General features: G+C 41.2%; 2 protein-coding genes across 4 annotated transcripts in view; both read right to left on the minus strand.

Annotated features, from left to right (window-relative positions):
* The window catches only part of ralgps2 (Ral GEF with PH domain and SH3 binding motif 2), an 87,346-nt gene extending 73,537 nt beyond the window's left edge, over positions 1-13,809 (minus strand). For both annotated transcript variants that reach the window (XM_061778279.1, XM_061778278.1), the window contains exon 1: positions 13,591-13,809. The gene's annotated coding sequence lies outside the window, so the exon portion shown is untranslated. The remainder of the gene's footprint in view (positions 1-13,590) is intronic.
* A 136-nt stretch (positions 13,810-13,945) lies between these two features.
* Positions 13,946-17,844, minus strand: LOC133480380 (cytochrome c oxidase assembly factor 7). 2 transcript variants are annotated; one of them, XM_061778284.1, is made up of 3 exons: positions 17,422-17,844; positions 17,197-17,353; positions 13,946-16,085 (listed from the first exon to the last, which is right to left on the minus strand). In XM_061778284.1, the coding sequence occupies exons 1-3, from the start codon at positions 17,500-17,502 to the stop codon at positions 15,637-15,639; spliced, it is 687 nt and encodes a 228-aa protein (XP_061634268.1). In that variant the 5' UTR covers positions 17,503-17,844; the 3' UTR covers positions 13,946-15,636. The 2 variants fall into 2 exon arrangements, with proteins under 2 accessions (XP_061634268.1, XP_061634267.1); XM_061778283.1 differs by having other exon boundaries at positions 17,197-17,337; positions 17,422-17,843.
* Positions 17,845-20,617: the final 2,773 nt, after the last annotated feature.

Raw genomic sequence — 20,617 nt, forward strand, 5'->3', positions numbered from 1 at the left:
GTTTCCTGCCACAGCGTCACCCTCCACTCCTCCAAAGTCCCCCTAACTCTCCCTGCTTTAGACCCTTGTTGTTTCAAAAAAACAAAAAAACATGCCGATACACAGGAGAATCAAACTCAGTTTTCTATTATATAAATGTGCAATCAAATTCTCAACCTTTTATTATTGTTTGTCAACACATTCCTGCCATATTGCCATGATCAGCAAGGCTGGGTGGAGATCAAGAGCCATTTTCAAGAAATGGTTCGGAGTCTGGGAACAATGTATCTGAAGCACTGTCAGGGCGAAAAAGACAAAAAGGCAAGCAGAGCTGCATTGAGTTTTTTTGGGATGCACAGATTAGTGTTGATCGGGGCACATGGATGTTCGGTAAAGTTGTTGATGCTGTAGTGGTGTGAGGAAAGGCGGTTGGCAGGGTTATTTGTGTTAGGCCATGGATGGATGGATGGATAAATAGATAAAGAACCCTGAATGTTTTTAAGCCAATGCTGATATGCGTCAAAATACTAATAATTGGTCTCTCTCTATTATTAAGACCCCTCGGATCTATTTCAAATTGTGAAAAATAGCTCAATATGTCACAGGCTTTGACTTTTGAGTACTTTTTCCAATTAAAATTGTTTGGGTTTAAAATTTTTTGTGTACTTAGTTGATATGCTTGTTTAACCTCCACCTCATGTTTAGACAAGTTGAGCATTTTGAATATGCACATATGAGAGATTAAATACATCATTCATTCTTAAGTGTTCAATCATCAAGTTCAATCTAAAAAACATTTATACATAGCTTCCATTTTATTATCTTAATCCCTGTAGACCTAATTACAGTTAGGGTGTTTGTGGTGCAATGTGTTGCCACCAACAAAAGTGCTTGATCATATCCTGAAAAGGAAAACGCAGCTTTTCCCCCACACCCTGCAGATATTTAGTTTGGCTGACACATTTTCAATTCCTCATTAACAACCTTTCTTAACTGAGCTCATGTGACAGAGTGCCGAAATATTGTTTTCAAAAGTGTGCACCGATGTGTCAAATTAAGTAGGTTTGGGTACATATTGAAGTAACGCTACTGCTATATAAGGGGTATAGTGGTGATAAGATACAACCCCAATTCCAATTAAATTGGGACATTGTGTTGAACAAATAAAAACAGAATACAGTGTTATGCAAATCATGTCCAACCTATATTTGATTGAATACACTCCAAAGACAAGATATTTAATATTCAATCTGATGAACTTTATTGTTTTTAGCAAATAATCATTAACTTGGAATTTCATGGCTGTAACACGTTCCAAAAATAGGTGGGAAAGGTGGCAAAAAAGACAGTTGAGGAATGCTCATCAAACACCTGTTTGGAACATCCCACAGGTTAACAGGCTAATTAGGAACAGGTGGGTGCCATGATTGGGTATAAAAGGAGCTTCCCTGAGTTGCGCAGTCATTCACAAGCAAAGATGGGACGAGGTTCACCTCTCGGTGAACAAGTGCGTGAGAAAATAGTCGAAGAGTTTAAGGACAATGTTTCTCAACGTATAATTGCAAGGAATTTAGGGATTTCATCATCTACGGTCCATATCATCATTAAAAGGTTCAGAGAATCTGGAAAAAATTAAAATAAATAATAAATCACTGCACGTAAGCGGCAAGGCCGAAAACCAACACTGAATGCCCGTGCCCTTCGATCCTTCAGAAAACCAATGTCAGTAAATACAATTCGGTACTACATCCCTAAGTGCAACTTGAAACTCTACTATGCAAAGCAAAAGCCATTTATCAACAACACCCAGAAACGCCGCCGGGTTCTCTGGGCCGGAGCTCATCTAAGATGGACTGATACAAAGTGGAAAAGTATTCTGTGGTCCGACGAGTCCACGTTTCAAATAGTTTTGGGAAATTGTGGATGTCGTGTCCTCCGGGCCAAAGAGGAAAAGAACTATCCGGACTGTTATGGACGGGAAGTTCAAAAGCCAGCATCTGTGATGGTATGGGGCTGTGTTAGTGCCAATGGCATGGGTAACTTACACGTCTGTGAAGGCACTATTAATGCTGAAACGTGCATACAGGTTTTGGAGAAACATATGCTGCCATCCAAGCAATGTCTTTTTCATGGACGCCTCTGCTTATTTCAGCAAGACAATGCCAAACCACATTCTGCACGTGTTACAACAGCGTGGCTTCGTAGTAAAAGAGTGCAGGTACTAGACTGGCCTGCCTGCAGTCCAGACCCGTCTCCCATTGGAAATGTGTGGTGCATTATGAAGCGTAAAATAAGACAACAGAGAGCCCGGACTGTTGAACAGCTGAAGCTGTACATCAAACAAGAATGGGAAAGAATTACACCTACAAAGCTTCAACAATTAGTGTCCTCAGTTCCAAAATGTTTATTGAATATTGTTAAAAGAAAAGGTGATGTAACACAGTGGTAAACATGACCCTGTCCCAGCTTTTTTGCAACGTGTTGTAGCCATAAAATTCAAAGTTAATGATTATTTACTAAAAACAATAAAGTTGATCAGTTTGAACACTAAATATCTTGTCTTTGTAGTGTATTCAATTAAACATGACATTAAACATTTCGAACATGATTTGCAAATCATTGTATTCTGTTTTTATTTATATGTTTAACACAACGTCCCAACTTGGGCTTGTACAAACTACTTCCAAATCCCCACAATATTCTGGTACTCATATGGTTAAGGCTTCATTAAGGGTTGGCACCTCGCTCAGTGGCCAACTTCAAAATAAAGGCATTGATGTCCAGTGTAGTAATAGATGAAGCTGTTCTTGGCACATTGGCAGAGACTGAGTGTGTCACAGTAAAGCTGCCTTGACTTCAACTTTTCAGCTGGCCTGCCAAGCATAACTAAATCCTATAAAACCTTTAATATTTGCATTACATATATTATTGTTTACTTGCTGTTGATGCCTGTGGAGTTGCTTGCCTGCAATTTGGGTATCTGCACATACAGATTGTTGTTCACCAAATGTAAACCCAGCAATTTCCAATGAGTGACTTTAAATGTACATGAAAAAAATTTAAATATAGCCATTAAATTGGAATGGGGCACTTGGACCTGCACTGTAAATCCACACCTGCCAAGACTAACAAAACGGGTTGTACAAGTCGCACAAACCTGAATGGAGTTTTTGGATGACACGGAGATTTGCCTAATGTAAGTGATCTGGACGAGCGGGACTGGAAGACGACGAGGAGTTAGTGTGGGATAAAAGCTTGGCTGGGTAGAGCCTTGTCTTACACAGTTTACTTAAGGCCCAAAAGGAATAAAAGTGGCCCAGACGTTGCGTTAAACTGGTGTTTGTCTCAAACGGGTCTATTGTCTTCGGTGGGAGCCAGGTCACAAGTTTCCATGACATAGGCCGAGCTGCTGCGCTCTCGCTTTAGCTCAACTCAAGATTTCAGATAGTTGAAGCTGCGTGTTACCAGCACCTGATACTACATCTGGGGTAGTGGAAGGGAGCAGCGTTTGTCTGTTTATCTACAGTAGGGCGAGTCAGTGGGCTTTACTTGTGAATGTGAGCTTGAAATTTCACCTCCAAAATTAGAGATAAAAATGGCATGAACATTTTATCATAACCCAAATTATCACCACTATTTGCCATTATATAGCTGTTTCAAAATTTTTCATCCCTCCGGCTCCAAGTCAGGGGTGGACGAAGTATGGCCAGTGGGCCACGTATGACCCACCCCGTTCTTTAATCCATCCCACCGAGCATTTACATTAAGATCCCTATAACATCTGTTGTATTAATTTGGACATTTATGCCAAAAAGTGGTTAATTAAGATGCATTTCTTTTTTATTTTATTATTATTATTTGTTTTAATCCTCAACCAAGTAGCCGAAACGTCTCCCATATGGCTGACCTAAATGAGCTTGGACGGTCCACAATTTCAGGCTTATTTGTTGTATTAGCCATGCTTCCTCCTCTCCGCTGCACCACTTTGCGTAGTTGAACTAGCATTAGCAGTAGGCACAGATTTACTCAATCTGGTCAGATGTCTATCACAGGAAAAAGTAGTGGCATCATCGCATGACATGCAGGTGGAGAAGACTTGTTCAATAGTTTTATCTTCAAACCAGGCTGACGTTTTTAAATTATCTTTAAAAAAAATTACGTTGGTGGCACTGGGAGCTCATTTTGCTATACCTGGATTGGAGGCTCAAACTCTCAGAGTTGGCATGGGCATGTCACAATTCTGTAACACCTGTTTTGTGTTTCAAGATTACTCAAGTTTTGATACCACATATGGTTTTGACACAGGCTCAAATAAAATGTAAACCATTTTTTAACATAAATTTTTTTTTTGCTTTATCCATGAATGGCGTGGCCCTTTAAACATCAAATTTAGCCATTGAGCACAAAGTTTTCCCACACATTTCAACTCATGAATATGAGTTTAGCTACATAAAAACTTTTAAAAAGGACTTTATGTCAACTCAAGCACTTCCTCCAGGTTTTAGTCATTCTAAATGCTATTCAAGGGCTGAAGTCAGGGATAACTGGGCTTCAGGGATTAGTCTCCATTTTCTCTGCACTGGTTGTGGTTTTCCTCATGGATCAAAATTCTTTGTTTACAGGTACAGACATAGCTATCGTAAAACCAGCCAGTCCCAGCTTCGTACAGGCGCCATTCACTTGCAGTCTGGACACGGAAGGGGTGAACATCTCCCGCTGTAACCTAACACCGAAAAAGTCTATAGATTTGTTACTTTTTTGTGAAAGAGTTATTCAAGTGGTCTGAAGCATCATCACTCTCCCTTGCTTCCCTTAAAAGGGTCATACACATTATGCTGAACACTCTAGTAAAATTAATACAAATTGGAAACCATAAGGTTAATTATTTGAATTGTTATCACGGTTTACCGGTAATCTGTTCCATCCCCAGCTCAAACACAATCTCCACATACATGCTGAGCAGAGATAAAACTTCCGTCTCTCCAATCATTCCAGATACGCCACATTGCTCAGCAGCTCAGAGGTGTCAAGTGGAATGGAACGCTCATAGCTGACATTCTGCTTGCCGTAAAAGGCTTACCGGGCAGAGCCCTGAATTCACCGTTCACCCTATGATCAGGACACCAAAAGCCTGTCCAACCAACAGGGAAGTTTATTTCCCTTTGCTTTTTATAACAGTGTAACGGCAATTGTTCCCGGATTTTCCGTTACAGAACAGGTACCACACATAGCATACTGTGTAAGGGACAAGGAGTGGGACTGCCCTGCGTTCTAGCTAGGCTTGCGAACGATAAACCGATGCGGCCAGATATCCGCTCGTAAAGGCGAGAGGTATGACTATATCGATACCAGACTCCGCCAGGAATTCTTAGATACATCGGTTGTAGGGCTGTGGACCGGTTATCGTGAGGCTAGGAATCGGTTGCCTAAGGCTTTATGATTTTCAACGCGCGCTGTGCTCCCCAGGTAACGTCATGTTTACAACCAAACACAGCAGTGGTGGATACTAGCGACACTACTAGTTTAACTACATTTCTCAGTAGAGTCACTATTATTTCAACATCAAATAGCTTTTCAGTAGTTAAGCTACTTTCGTGGTCACAGCGATAGCAAAGTAACATTCCCCCAGTGGCTGTAAACATTGAATGCAACGTCATGTTACGTACCTTCTCAAGTCTGCTGTCGACACCGGGGGTGAAATGTGCGCCACAGATGCAAACATACAGACAATATGTCTAGGCTATTCCCATTGATTACAACTCAGCAGACTAATGCTTCTCGAGTCCTCGCAGTCAACTTATACGTTCCAGTGTTGGTACTGTACGACCCTAAAAAGAAACTTCCGGGAGGACACGCAGCCAGGTATGTCCCAAAGCTGTCACCAGTTGAACTAAGCTAGTCATCACTACTTAAAAGTTCAAAAAGTCAGTCAGCACTCAGCAAGCAGAAAAAAGCAGTGTGTGTGTGCAGTGGTGGTCCTAGCTTGAATGGCTAGGACTGGCTGGAAGGCTTTGCGGTTAGCAACATGCTTTTGGCAAAGCCAATCTTGTTAACTCGTTTGAAATGGCACGCCAATAGTGGGTCAAACTGTTTCTGTTGCACTTGTCTGCACTCTGTTTTCTAAAAAGAAGAAAAAAATACTTACCCAAATAGAAAATGTCTAAGAAATTTTATTTTAAAGATAAGTCAGTTTAAGGTATTAATATATAATATATTCAAAATGATTTCAAACATTTAAGATGCAAAAGTTGCTGGGCTTTGCTAGATTCACATGAACCTTATGCAATAACTCAACGCAGTTGTCAATTGCCGTTGTGTCCAGACTTAAGGGATATCCTGTGTATGATTGTGTTTTTTTATTTCACAAAATACATAACTATGACTATTTGGGAAGCTTTCATTTGTTGGAGTACTTAAAGCTACAGTAGCTGTTTGCATTTTGTTTCATTTAAATGTCATTAAATGTGTTTCCTATTTACAGAAAAGCACAAAGATAAACACTGATGTTCCCCATGTTGTTCCCTTACTGTACCCAATGTGAACCTAACCATGAACGTAAAACAAAGGTATGTACAGAACCCTGATTTTTTTCTGTACCCTTAGACCGTTACAACACACTAAATTACCTGTGAAATTATTCTGCCTCGTGTCGCCGAGTTACCTTACACACATGGGCTCAAGAAAAATGTGCGAGGGAGGAAAGAGGAAAAAGACAAATGTACAGCATGCCGCACTTCATATACAACCAACTCAACTAAATTTGGCACAAGAAAAAGAAACGCTGCAGCGGATACCACATGAAAAATGCACGGCGGCGTCTTATGCGAGCAAAAAGATAGATGGTGAAACAGTGCCAGTCTCTGAGAGTCCCCTCAAGTGAAAGCTAGAGTGTACATGCTTTACATCTGACCTCCTTCCCACACATACGCAAAAAATAAAACTAAGTGTCCACGACACTAGCTTCCGGCAACAGCCTGCAAAACCTCACGTACAACCCCAATTCCAGTGAAGTTGGGACGTTGTGTTAAACATAAATAAAAACAGAATACAATGATTTGCAAATCATGTTCGACCTATATTTAATTGAATACACTACAAAGACAAGATATTTAATGTTCAAACTGATAAACTTTATTGCTTTAGCAAATAATCATTAACTTAGAATTTTATGGCTGCAACACGTTCCAAAAAAGCTGGGACAGGGTCATGTTTACCACTGTGTTACATTACCTTTTCTTTTAACAACTTTCAATAAACGTTTGGGAACTGAAGACACTAATTGTTGAAGCTTTATAGGTGGGATTCTTTCCCATTCTTGCTTGATGTACAGCTTCAGCTGTTCAACAGTCTGGGGTCTCTGTTGTCATTGTCATTTATACCCAATCATGGCACCCACTTGTTCCCAATTAGCCTGTTCACCTGTGGGATGTTCCAAACAGGTGTTTGATGAGCATTCCTCAACTTTCTCAGTCTTTTTTGCCACCTGTCCCAGCTTTTTTGGAACGTGTTGCAGCCATAAAATTCTAAGTTAATCATTATTTGCTAAAAACAATAAAGTTGATCAGTTTGAACATTAAATATATTGTCTTTGTAGTGTATCAATTAAATATAGTTCGAACATGATTTGCAAATCATTGTACTCTGTTTTTATTTATGTTTAACACAACGTCCCAACTTCATTGGAATTGGGGTTGTAAGAAAGTCATGCTCGCTTAATAGGAATATTGATACAAATACGCTGTGTGACTTTGCACCTCCGTTTATGCAGAACTGAGGTGCCAGACGCATGTTGAACGTTACCCTGGCAACTGAGCAGCCGTATTATCAGTCTGGATTGGGGGTGCAGGTAATAGGGGGTCATAATGCGGAACCAAAAACGCCTTTGGGATACGCATTGAATGGCCTCCTGAAGGATGCTCAAAGCAATCGAAGAGAACGCAAACCAGCCAGCTGCATTAAGATATGATCGTATTCTGGTCCACTTTAAGGACATTTTGTTTTGTACAACCAAAAAGGACACTCTCTGGTCTGGTCCATTTTGGAAACATTCTAACCCATTTTGAGGACATTTGTCTATTACACGTCATTCCTCAAAGAGGACTAGTGGAGCATCTCACATTTTGTTTTACTTTGCAGGAATTCTGGTCGACCTGTGGGATTGGTACACTTTGCGGATCGTCCTGTTCCATTAAAAAGGACATTCGGGTCCACTTTAAAAATATTTTAATCCACGAGGAATTAGAATGTTAGAAAGGAGTCCCTTTAAGTCACACCAGTGTTGTATATTCCATCAATACCGCGAACGCATAAAACGTATAAAAATTGTATTTATTATCACTGAAAGGAAATAAAGAAAGTCGAAATTTATGGACATTCTTGTTCACTTTCTGCTTTATTTTTATGTCATTCTGATCCACTTAGCGGACATTAGTGAAAAAGTATTTTCGCTAAGTGGACCAGAATGTCCCATTTTGTTCCAATTTTGGGGGATTCTGATCAATTTGGGGGAATGTTCCACTCTGAGGAACATTTTGGTACAGTCTGGGGACATTCTAGTTCACTTAATGAACACACTTGTCCACTTGGCGGACATTGTGATGCACATGCTAACTCAACATCACAATGCTCTCAAAGTGGTCAATATGACATTTTGTTCCACTTTGAGGACATTCTGGTCCACTGTTTCCCTGAAAGTGAACCAAATGATCCTCAAAATGTACCAGGATGTCACATTTTGCCATTTATCTTTTACTTTGGGAACATTCGGGTCCACTTTCAGGACGCTGATTCACTTTTTTTTTTTTTTCTTCTAAAAGTGAACCAAAAGGTCGTAAAAGTGGGCCAGAATGCCACAATTTGTTCACTACGACATTCTGGCACACTTTGGGAAAACCCCACTATATTCTTGTAGGACATTTAACATGAGTCAAGGCGTGTAATGATGCAATGCAGGGAATACTGTAGATAAGCTCAAGTTGAGAAACCGCAGAGGTTGAACTTGATGACGTCAAAATCCCTACTGTGTTTGATCCTTTCCTCTCATATACATACACAAGGCTCTGGTGCTGAGTTTCATTTCACACACACACACACACACACACGTAATCTCCTACTAATCACAGTTGCAGGCCTTGGGCTGAGCAGCTACGACAGCGCACAACAGATGGACCTACACGCGGCAGGCATGGCGAGGATTAGTGGAGTCCAGAAGGTGCGGGAACTTAAGGTTTGTAAAGTCGCAGGGATACCATCTTGTCTCGGTTAACCCAAGCAGGTGCAATGACAAGATGGCGGGGAAGGAGAAATCAAGGGGGATGAACTTGGTGGCTTGTAGAGTACATCTGGAACATATACATAGCGCTTCAATTTTTGCTAATTTTGTTATGTTACAGCCTTATTCCAAAATTGAATGCAGTGGTATCTGGATTTAAGTTCATTTTCGATCTGTGGTCAAGCTTGTGACTCAGTTTGTACATCAAATCAAATTCCCAGCTGAAACAGATTGAAACTCCCATTAATCCCTTCCAGCCCCGCAAAACACACCACATTTAGTTGTGTTTTTAATTTGAAAAAAAAACAGCGCTGTATTATATTACAAAAGAAATCATGATAATATAAAGAAATAAGTCTTATAACAATTACTGTACATACTGTAGGATCCGTGTATTGCAGAGCTGCCAACCTATAAAAATTCACTTCCAGAACAATTTGTCGCAATTAGTCTAAATTTCCATTGCTTCAAAATTTTGTCAAGAACATTTCCGTGCGACTGTCATAAGCATAATCGTTAATAAACGATGGCTTCAACATTTGTCATTTTAATGTTTTTATGACATCAACCTTGTAATGGTGGATGGACGGAGTTGCAGCCTGAATCAAAGTACCATTATATGAGATCTCGACGTTCCATCATCAAAAATATCTGCGCCTATGGATTAATTCACCTTTGCCAATTCGGTTTTCAACCGGGTAACAAAAAAAACCAAAAAAACCAAAAAAAGTCTATTAAAGCAGATTAATCCGACCTCAAATGTCAAAATTAAAACTCAGCAGTATTTAGCGAACAAACAAATAAACATTGCTTGTAGACTCCATTGGATAGTTTATGTATGGACAATAGTTTTGCATTCTATTTTGTGCAATGTACTTCAGAAATCTAATTACATTTTCTCTTGCATGGTTTTTATATTTACATATTTATATTTCCTATATCCACCGTTACTGCTGAAACAATGCCAATTTCCCCATTGTGGGACTAATAAAGGTTATCTTATATTACAATTATTTATTATTATATTACAATTATTAATAATTAATACTTTTAACCTGCCCACGTTCTTAAGTGGTGTGCAGTGACGTACCAATTAATTTCCAGTTAGACGCGGCGTCCTGTGTGAATGGGTATTTTATATTTATATCTCTAAACACAGAATAATTGGCCTGTTATTTTGTTGTTTAAAGTCAGTTACTCTCTGCGAAAACTCAGTTTCAGACAGACCTGTGTGACAAGTGTATTGTTTCACCAAATCACTTATTTCGATGTTTTGCAACACGTTAGGCTATCAATTAGCATGGCGTTGACGTCATCTTTACCCATCCACTGCTCGTCCTCCCTTCGTGACACTTGTAAGAAGCATCGTAAGAAGTGTAGCTTCTTCGCTACCATGGAGGCAATGATCACGGACTTAAAATGCGTTGACACCGGATGCAAAGAGAACTTTCGCATTCGCGGCTTGGAAGCATCCGCGACTAAGCCTCTCCTAGCAGTCAATGCAAGGACATTACAGTACCTTATACTTACATTTTCTTTTTATCTGAACCTTTGCTTGTACCTCGAATTTTGGCTTGTGGGCCACGGCACCACTGTAAATTCATTTTTGGCCTCAAAATTCTACACACAAGCCAGATTCTAGACTTCAACTCAATTGAACATCTCAGGAGATACCTGAAAATGGCAGTGCACAGATGCTCTCGATCCAACCTGATGGCGCTTGAGAGGTACCGGAAAGAAGATTACGCAAAACTACCCAAAGATAGGTGTGCCAAACTTGTGACAACATATTCAAAAAAACTTGAAACTGTAATTGCCGTCAAATGTGCATCAACAAAGTACCATAGTAGGCTACCTGAGATGTTGTGAGGTCCGCTGCTACCATAATCATTTGACAGCAGTTCGACTTTGGAACTCATTACTTCCGTTTTAATTATTCGCTATGGTATGAATCGTTTTGAAATTAGAACACGCAAAACTTCACCAGAAGGGACTGTAATGTTCCATTTTGAAGGACGTGCCACTGTATTACAGTATCTAAACGCTGAATCAATCAAATAGCGCCTTTTGGAAGCTGCCATGACAGAGCATCGCGCCATGAATAAATTATTATTACTCCTGTGTGGGGGTGGAGGAGGAGGAGGACGACGAGGAGGAGGACGAGGTGTGCGTGCTTAAGCTAAATAAGATTGATTTTGCCCTTTCGGCATTGCTGTGACTCACGGCAGCAACAAGCATTCCGGTCACGAGTCTGAACCCTTGACCACTCATGCCTAGAATGAAGTATACAATTCTATACATGACAACGAACAGTTTGCATATCACATTATTCAACCATGCAAGTGTTTGGCAGCAAATGAATACACCATTAAAAGACAATAACTCTCTACGCTTCCATTATTGATTGACAACGATATGCATTACATTAATGGGTGTTGAGCATTATAAAGCACTCGTACACTCAAAACAGATCGCTGCAAGTCAAGTATGGCCGCTATGCACCAACTTACAAATTTTTCAAGCTGCGTGTCGCTGCTTAGAAAATATTTTTCTTTGCGCCGCGAACCAAAATTTGATGACGAACGAGCTTTAAATAAGCCGCTGCTCGAGTGAAGTGAGGAAAAATTAGAGCAATTAAAGTACTGTAATGCCCTCACATGTGGGCAAGGAGAGCCCTCTATTTTTATGACAAAAAAAAATTATATTTATGTTTGAGTATGATACATTTCCATTAAATTACCCTCAATTCCCTATCTTAACATCATATGGAAAATTGACTGCGACCACAGTCAAAAATTTAATAAAATGGCTAATAGGAAAGAAGTAATTGTTACTTTTAAGAGTTGAAAATGGCAACACTAGCATCCCTGCACTTCCTGTGCATTTTTTCCTCAAATCCTCTTGTATCTCTATTTTTAAGGGTACATTTCGCACTGTTTTGAAATCATGGTTTGGGGGTATATGTTTAGGGTTTAAACTGTTGATATAGCCAATTCTACAAACATTTTAGGGGGTTGTTGTTGTTAGCGGCAGGTCTTGGTCATTAATCCCAGCGAATAGTGAGGGTTCACTATAAATTCACTGCTAGTTATGCCAGCATATACCATACATCAGTGATTCCCAACCACTGTACTGAAATTGTCCAATGTCACTTGAATGTCATAAATTTAAAATGTATTTACAAATAATGTATCTTTGTTCGTGTTTGTGTGTGTATATATATATATATATATATATATATATATATGCCAGTGACGTATAGTGACAGGCAGAACAATGAAATGCTTTTCCATTAGATGCCAGAAGCTACGTAATTGAGATGTGTGCCCACTTTTTGGATGGTGCGTCGTAAGATTTCACTTATGCAAAATCTGGTTGGTGGAAACTGCCTTATGTAAACTACTGATAAAAACAACAACACATTTTAGTCAATTTGCATTTTACACGGTTGAGGTCCCGACCCTCCAGCTGGGGAAACCGCCACAAAAAAAAAAAAAAAAATACAAAGGAGGTTTATATGCCCTCTTTTACACATGGTACCTCTTTTTTAAAGCCCTTTACAACTAGTCGGCCGTGTCTAGCTTAATTATGATGGAGACAATAAACCGCCTACGGCAAGTGGAGGGGGGGGCAAGACATGGGGATAGCTGTGTGTAGGGCACACGCAGCATTGTTTGTGGGTGAACCTCCGCCACACCCAAAGCACTCCCTCGGGGGTTAACCATGCAGGGGGGGTCCTCCTCCTCCTCCTCCACCACCACCACCACCACCACCACCAATCCACCCACTCACCACCGGAACAAACTGCTGTCGCCGCCGGGCTAACAACACCTAGTCTTTGCCTTTAAAGTCCACCAATGCCCTCCCCCCGCTTCCAAACAAAATCAGTCAACCAAGTGGCTCCATGAGCAGAGCACACCGGGGCGTTTTCAGCCATGATTAGCATGTGGCTAACTGGACGAGGGGGAAGCGCGCGATTTATTGTACGCGGTATCCCAAACACACTTCCTCCGTGCCACTTAATGGCGTGTGTGTTCATGTGTATGTGTGGCCTCCGTGTACTGTCTTCACCTGGATTGACATTAAAAATAGCTCCATCCAGTTATCAAAGGATTTTTTTATTTATATATTTTTTTTAAACATTACTTAGCTACAAATCAACGTCACCACACGCTTCACGCACGCTGACCGCTTTGATGGAGGAGGAGGACACCGCACGTCAAAACAAACATACCCCCTAAAAATAAAGCAGCACATAACATTGGGACTGCGCTAGCGCAGCGAAGCAAAGTCGACGGTTAGGAAGTGATTTAGCCAAAGAAGAACAAAATAACACTCACCGGAACAGCGAAGGGCGTTGATAATCTTTCCGTGTGATATTCCAGCGGGTTCATGAGACAGTTTAAGGGGGATTTTGGGCTATGCAGTGGCCGAAGATAGTCAACAGGGGAGCGAGCTGGCGGGCGGTTCGCCCTCAACAGCTGTGTTCTGTTTTGAATGAGGACCAAGGGGATGCGCGGCAGAGGGGCGGTGCTTGTGCCTCTTCTTCTTTGGTATCTATGGAGGCGCTTCTTTTTCTTCTTCTTCGGTCGTGACGTCACTTTATACGTTCTAGCAAGCCGAGAATGTCATATGAAATGGTTAAAATCTAAAAAAATAAATTTAAAAAAACAGTGGTTACATGGGCAAGGACGACTTTATTGACAGTGAACTCATTTCGGGAAAAGCGTACAAATGGCTCTGTCACTTCTTGTACGGTCAAATTAAATAAGGTCAACTCGCTTAACAGAGGATTACAAAAGCCTGCCTTTTACTCTTGCGCCATCTGGTGGTCAAATGGCTAAAACTGCACTCGTCCGCTATCATTTTTGCAGGTATTCAACGAAAACAAATGGATACCTGAATGGAGACAAATGACGAAGTTGTTAGTTTGATAATTTAATACTTTTTTCTCCTACATTACTTTTTCACATTACAGTGCAACTTTTTTCCCCATTTATATATTATTACATTTTTCTCATGTTATTCTATTAACAGTCAGACGTGCAAACACCAAAGGCATGAAAAAGGTGACCAAAAAAAAAAACATTGTGGGGGGGGGGGGGGAGTCTGGTGGGATCCCCGCAAGAGAATTTTTAATTCTTAATTAATTAAATACAATAAGGCAAAATCAAAAAATTTTCTTCACGCAGAAAAACATTTATTTACACCGCTCAAGTACCTGTTGATGTACAAATGTAAGATTAAAATTGGCCTCATTTATTTGCTTTTTTCTTTTGGCCTCCAACACCCATCTCCACCTTCACCTGATGCCAGCTTTAAGCTGTGCCACATGAATAGCATCCTCCTCTTTAAGCAATCTCATTCTGGAAAATAACTGACTCAAATGATTGTCAGCTTCACTTCATTTTTCACTATTACCAACTTGAAAGGCTAATCCCAAATGCATCCTCCAGGAAAATATGAACTACAATATTTTTCTGTTTTTATTGCCATTTTTTAATTTGAAGTTAGTTCATTCTGTGTTGTGACATAATCCTTAACAGGGCTCCATTGCTTAATACATTTAACATTAACTTATGTAAACTAATTAGATCATTGTAGCCGCGTTTCCTAATTAATACAAAATGCATTAGCAGATCAGCTCGTCGACAATGTTATGTGTGCTTCGCGGTTCCGTTAGGATCGCAACCAGGGCCACGACTCGCAACACTGCACGAGTTTCGCCGAAGGGCGACTGATTTGCATTTTTGAACATTACAAATTTGTTCTCATTAAATTGATACATTTGCACGCAATATTACAACCTTTTTCTTCTAAAATTAAAGCTTTTCTTATCGTATTTTTAACAAAATTATTACTACATACTATTTTCTTGTAATATTGTTACGTTTTAGTCATAGTAGAACTTGTCAAGTAATATTACAACTTTTATGAAAAAAATAATTGCTGCAATACTGCGGAATTTTTTTACATAATCAGACGACTTTTTTGTCATATTATTGCACTTTGTACATATTACAGTACCAGTTTTCTTTCAACTTTCCACATAATACTTTTCTTTAATAGAACCTTTTTCTCGTAATTAAAATTTTCAGTTTCCTTGTAACATTCCAACTTTTTGTTCTTCACATATAATTTTTGCGAAAACTTGGTAAAGCAATATATCATCTCTTAATACAACTTCTACAACAAGAAAAATGTGTTCCTCGTTACGTTTTCTTTCTTTGCTACATTTACATACTCTTTTCGTACAATGACTTTCACAACACCCTGAAAAGTGCTGTATAAGAAATTCACCAGATATGTTGGATTTTTTTGACACTTTCAGTTTATGATGGACACACACACACATAAAAGCACACGCATACACGTTTCTTTTGTTTTCACTCCCCAAATTTGAGCTGATTCTCCTTTTGCAAACCGTGCAGTTCCCGTGCCCGATTCTTCAGCTCCTCCGCCTTCTTGTCGTCCTTCTCAGTGCCGTCGCCCAGCCTGTACATACGGCTGGCGTTGGCGCAGCCCCACACGTGTCCGAGCTCGCAGGCCCGCTTGGCGTACTTGAGCGCCGTCGTCATGTCCGGCTTGACCCCTTTGGCGTTGCCCTCAATGTACAAGGTGCTGAGGTTGAAGCAGGATGGGGCGAAGCCACCCGCGCACGCATTCTCGTAGTAGCGGCGGGCGGCGTCCAGGTCGGGGGCGCCGCCCTCAATTGCCCGCCCATCGTGAGCCAGCAGGCCCACATTGTGGCAGGCGTCGATGGACTTCTTCCCGCCGGCATTGCACGCTCGCAGGAAGCACGAGTACGCACTTTTCAGGCACTTGCTCATGCCACCTGGTGGGAACATTTGCCTTACTTAAAAAAGTGAGCAAATTATTTTTTTCATTTATTATGTTAACTACTGTAAACAAATAAAAGTAAAAGAAAACCTCACAATTCACAAGAGTGCAGTTTTTTATTTTTTCGGGACATTATTTAGATATTACGAGAATATGAAATATATATATTTTTTTTTTTTAGAAAAAGTAGTTATAGAAGAGAAAATTTCTCAATTTAGGACTCAAATATTTTTTGGACAAATCTTGAGGAAATAAAATTAAGCAATAAAACTACATGTAAAATGTCACAATTTTTTTAAAAAGGTTAGGCTATTACAAGAATATTTTAAAAAATTGCAATTAATGAAAAAGTTGTCATATTACAAGCAAAAAAAAGCTGACAATTACAAGAATTAATAAAAACCACAATATACTAGAATAACATTTTCTTTTTAAGAATTATTTTTTAAGCACAATACTTGGGAAAAAAAATCTAATTACAAGAAAAATATCTTTTAAAATAAGTAGACAAAAAACTATATTCTTGGTTAATAAAGTTGTAAAAGTATGATACAATTTTGCAATTTAAAAGAAAAAGGTCAATGTCTCAGACATTATTAAGATATGACAATATTTTAAAAATCAGTTTATGATAATGAAGTTGTTTTTTTAATGTTGCAATATTGCAAGAAAAAAATCCCAATTCGCGAGAATACTGCTTTTTTTTTATTAAGTACTTGGGAGGATTTTTTTTTTTTTTACAAGAATAAAGTATTTTATTTTTAGATTAAAAGTTGTAATACTAAAAGAAATCAAAACACGATGTTGGAAACCTTTGTTTTAAAAAAAGTCTTCATTTACAAGAACAAAAAGTTGCATCATAACAATAATTTTATTAAAAATAATAATTATAAAAATCCCACGCACAAGCATATACTGTGTAATATAATGGTACGGCATTTTACACATACATTTTTATAACATAGTGGTTGTTTGCTGTAATATTGTGTTAATGTCCTGTAATAATTTGACTTTGATTTCCTTGGAATATTTTCTGACAGTAGAAACTTTTTGACATTTGCATTTGTATAAATAAACAGACTGATGGATAGATGGATAATTTGTACCTTTGCCTGTGACATGGTAAGCCCCCAGTTTGTAGCAGCTCTCTGCATGCGTATGTTTGTCACAGTTATGTTTGAGCACTTTGGCAGTGGCCTCGTAGTTTCGCTTCACTCCTTCCATGTAGTCTGCTAACCTCTGGCATCCTGACAAAAATATTGACTTAAGAACACATAGATATTTACCACCGGGAACAGTAAATGTATACTTTTTTTTTTTTTTTTTTTTACCTTCAGGGTCGTTATCCTTGTAACACTGGTAGCTGTACTCCACACCCAGATTGTCCAGAAACTGCTCCACTTCTTTCTCATCTTCAAAGTTGATGAGTCCCGCCATTTTGATGTCCACTATTTGTGTTTTTTTTCTTCCAATGATAAATTGAATTTATCTTGGTACTCGCCCACTTGGTCGTTGTGACCTTGCTCTATTACATATGGCCCTTGTTTCAACAGCACCACTTTTTAGCTATCCTTCGCACCAGGAGAGATTTATGTTTGACATCAAACAAATACAATAACGTATAAATACGACAATATTAAATTTTATAATAGTAAAAGGACGGAGACGTAAGTGCGCGTGTCGTTTAGCATGAGCTTTCCTGTCAGTCCCACACAGGCTTCCGTAGACGCGTTTCCGCAATTTCTATTTCCTGGTTTTGTAACAGTCTCTCACCGGCTTCCGTAGATCCTTCGTCACTTTTAACTATCACTTTAAATGACATGGGGTTTCCTCTCAATGGACAATAATAGAAACATCATTCATCAATCTTTTTCTGTAGCTATAATAAAAGTGTATAAAAGAGGACGCAATCGAAAACTAAAATGTCACCACCTCACAGGCTTTATATATATAGATATAGCTACATGAAATGAACAAACTTGAATTTTTTTGTTTGTTTGTTTTGTACTAATTTCATAATTGGAACGGTCATCTCGATTCATCTGCCTACATTTGACGTTCAATGTACTTCTGGTCTGAGTCGCTGTCCCATTGGTTGAAACACTGCTCTCAAAATTCTACTGCCCCTTAGACGGAAAGACACGCTGCGTGGTATTTTACCTTTTGTGCGACAGAAACGAGCTATTTTACCCAACGAACTGTTTTTTTTTTTTTTTTTTCAATCTTACGTATCTATTTGATTTTCATATAGCTATACATTATTATCATGTAATGGCTCCTCGCGATGTGGAGGAGCAGCGGCTCGACTCTGAGATCCTCCCGGATGACCGAGTTTCTCACCCTATCTGTAAGGGAGAGCCCAGACACCCTGCGGAGGAAACTCATTTCGGCCGCTTTTATCCGGGATCTTGTTCTTGTTCCTCCTCTTGTTCTTGATCTTGTTCCTCGTGACCATAGGTGAGTGTAGAGAGCTTCGCCTTTCGGCTTAGCTCCTTCTTTACCCCAACGGACCGATACAAAGTCCACATCACTGGAGACGCTGCACCAATCCGCCTGTCGATCTTTCGTTCCATTCTTCCCTCACTTGTGAACAAGACCCCAAGATACTTGAACTCCGGCACTTGGGGCAGCATCTAGTCCCCGACCTGGAGACGGCAAGCCACCCTTTTCCGACTGAGGACCATGGTCTCAGATTTGGAGGTGCTGATTCCAATCCCAGCCGCTTCACACTCGGTTGCAAACCGCTCCAGTGAGAGTTGGAGATCACGATTTGATGAAGCCAACAGAACCACTTCATCTGCAAAAAGCAGAGATGCAATACTGAGGCCACCAAACCGGACCCCCTCTTCGCCTCGGTTCGCCTTGAATTTCTGTCCATAAAAGTTATGAACAGAATCGGTGACAAAGGGCAGCCTTGGCGGAGTCCAACCCTCACCGGGAACGAGTCCGAATTACTGCCGGTAATGCGGTCCAAACTCTGACGCCGGCCGTACAGGGACCGAACAGCCCGTATCAGGGGATTCCTCACCCCATACTCCCAAAGCACCCCACACGGGACTCCCCGAGGGAAACGGTCGAACACCACAAAATACATGTAGACTGGTTGGGCGAACTCCAGGCTTGGCCAGCCGGTACCCATCAGCTGCCTCAGGAGTCCCACAGGCCAGAAAGGCCCGATAGGACTCCTTCTTCACATTGACGGCATCCCTCACCGTCGGTGTCCACCAACGGGTTCAGGGATTGCCGCCACGACAGGCACCGACCACCTTACGGCCGCAGCTCCGGTCGGCCGCCTTGGCAATAGAGGCGTGGAACATGGTCCACTCGGACTCAATGTCCCCCAGCTCCCCCGAGACGTGGGTGAAGTTCTGCCGGAGGTGTGAGTTGAAACTCCTTCTGACAGGGGATTGTGCCAGACGTTCCCAGCAGACCCTCACAATACGTTTGGGCCTGCCACGTCGGACCGGCATCTTCCCCCACCATCGGAGCCAACTCACCACTAAGTGGTGATCAGTTGACAGCTCCGCCCCTCTCTTCACCCGAGTGTCCAAGACATGCGGCCTCAAATCCGATGACACGACCACAAAGTCGATCATCGAACTGCGACCTGGTGCCAAGTGCACGTGTGGACACCCTTATGCTTGAACATGGTGTTCGTTATGGACAATCCGCGATGAGCACAGAAGTCCGCTCTGGTTCTGATCGGGGGGGGGGGGGGGGGGGGGGGGGGGGGAGGCCGTTACTCCCAATCACACCCTTCCAGGTCATTGCCCACGTGAGCATTGAAGTCCCCCAGCAGAACGCTGGAGTCTCCAGCGGGAGTGCTGTCCAGCACCCCCCTCTAAGGACTCCAGGGTGGGTAATCTGAATTGCTCTTTAGTGCACAGGCAAAAACAACCCGTCCCACCACCCGAAGGCGGAGAGAGGCTACCCTCTCGTCCACCGGGGTGAGCCCCAATGTACAGGCGCCGAGCCAGGGAGCAATAAGTATACCCACACCTGCTAGGCGCCTCTCACTGTGGGCAACTCCAGAGTGGAAGAGAGTCCAACCCCTCTTGAGAGGACTGGTGACAGAGCCCATGCTGTGTGTGTGGAGGCTAACCCGATTATATCGAGTCGGAACTTCTCGACCTCACACACCAGCTGGGGCTCCTTCCCTGCCAGAGAGGTGACATTCCACGTCCCGAGAGTCAGCTTCTGTAGCCAGGGATCGGCTCGCCAAGGTCCCTTCCTTCGGCCACCGCCCAGCTCACACTGAACCCGACCCCTATGGCCCCTCCCACAGGTAGGGAGCCCATGGGAAGGGGGACCCACGTTATCCTTGCGGGCTGTGCAGGCCCGGCCACCTGGCACTCGCCTTCGAGCCCCGCCTGGCTCCAGAGGGGGGCTTTTTTATACCTAATTTAAAACCTCTCAGTATTATTATCCATAAACATATGTAGATTAGATCATTTAGAATTATACATTTTCAAACGACATTGTCAACTGGTCGTAGTTCTATAATTCCTCTCAAGGTGGCGCTACGAA

This window comes from Phyllopteryx taeniolatus, chromosome 7, assembly GCF_024500385.1.
Source record: "Phyllopteryx taeniolatus isolate TA_2022b chromosome 7, UOR_Ptae_1.2, whole genome shotgun sequence".
Lineage (NCBI taxonomy): Eukaryota > Metazoa > Chordata > Actinopteri > Syngnathiformes > Syngnathidae > Phyllopteryx > Phyllopteryx taeniolatus.

What these genes read in the sequence shown, in the direction of transcription:
- LOC133480380 (XM_061778283.1), bottom strand. Translation starts at nt 17,527, where the DNA reads ATGGCGGGACTCATCAACTTTGAAGATGAGAAAGAAGTGGAGCAGTTT. An exon ending in CAAGGATAACGACCCTGAAG is followed by an intron (nt 17,338 to 17,421) that starts GTAAAAAAAAAA and finishes TATTTTTGTCAG; the next exon opens with GATGCCAGAGGTTAGCAGAC. An exon ending in TTACCATGTCACAGGCAAAG is followed by an intron (nt 16,086 to 17,196) that starts GTACAAATTATC and finishes TGTTCCCACCAG; the next exon opens with GTGGCATGAGCAAGTGCCTG.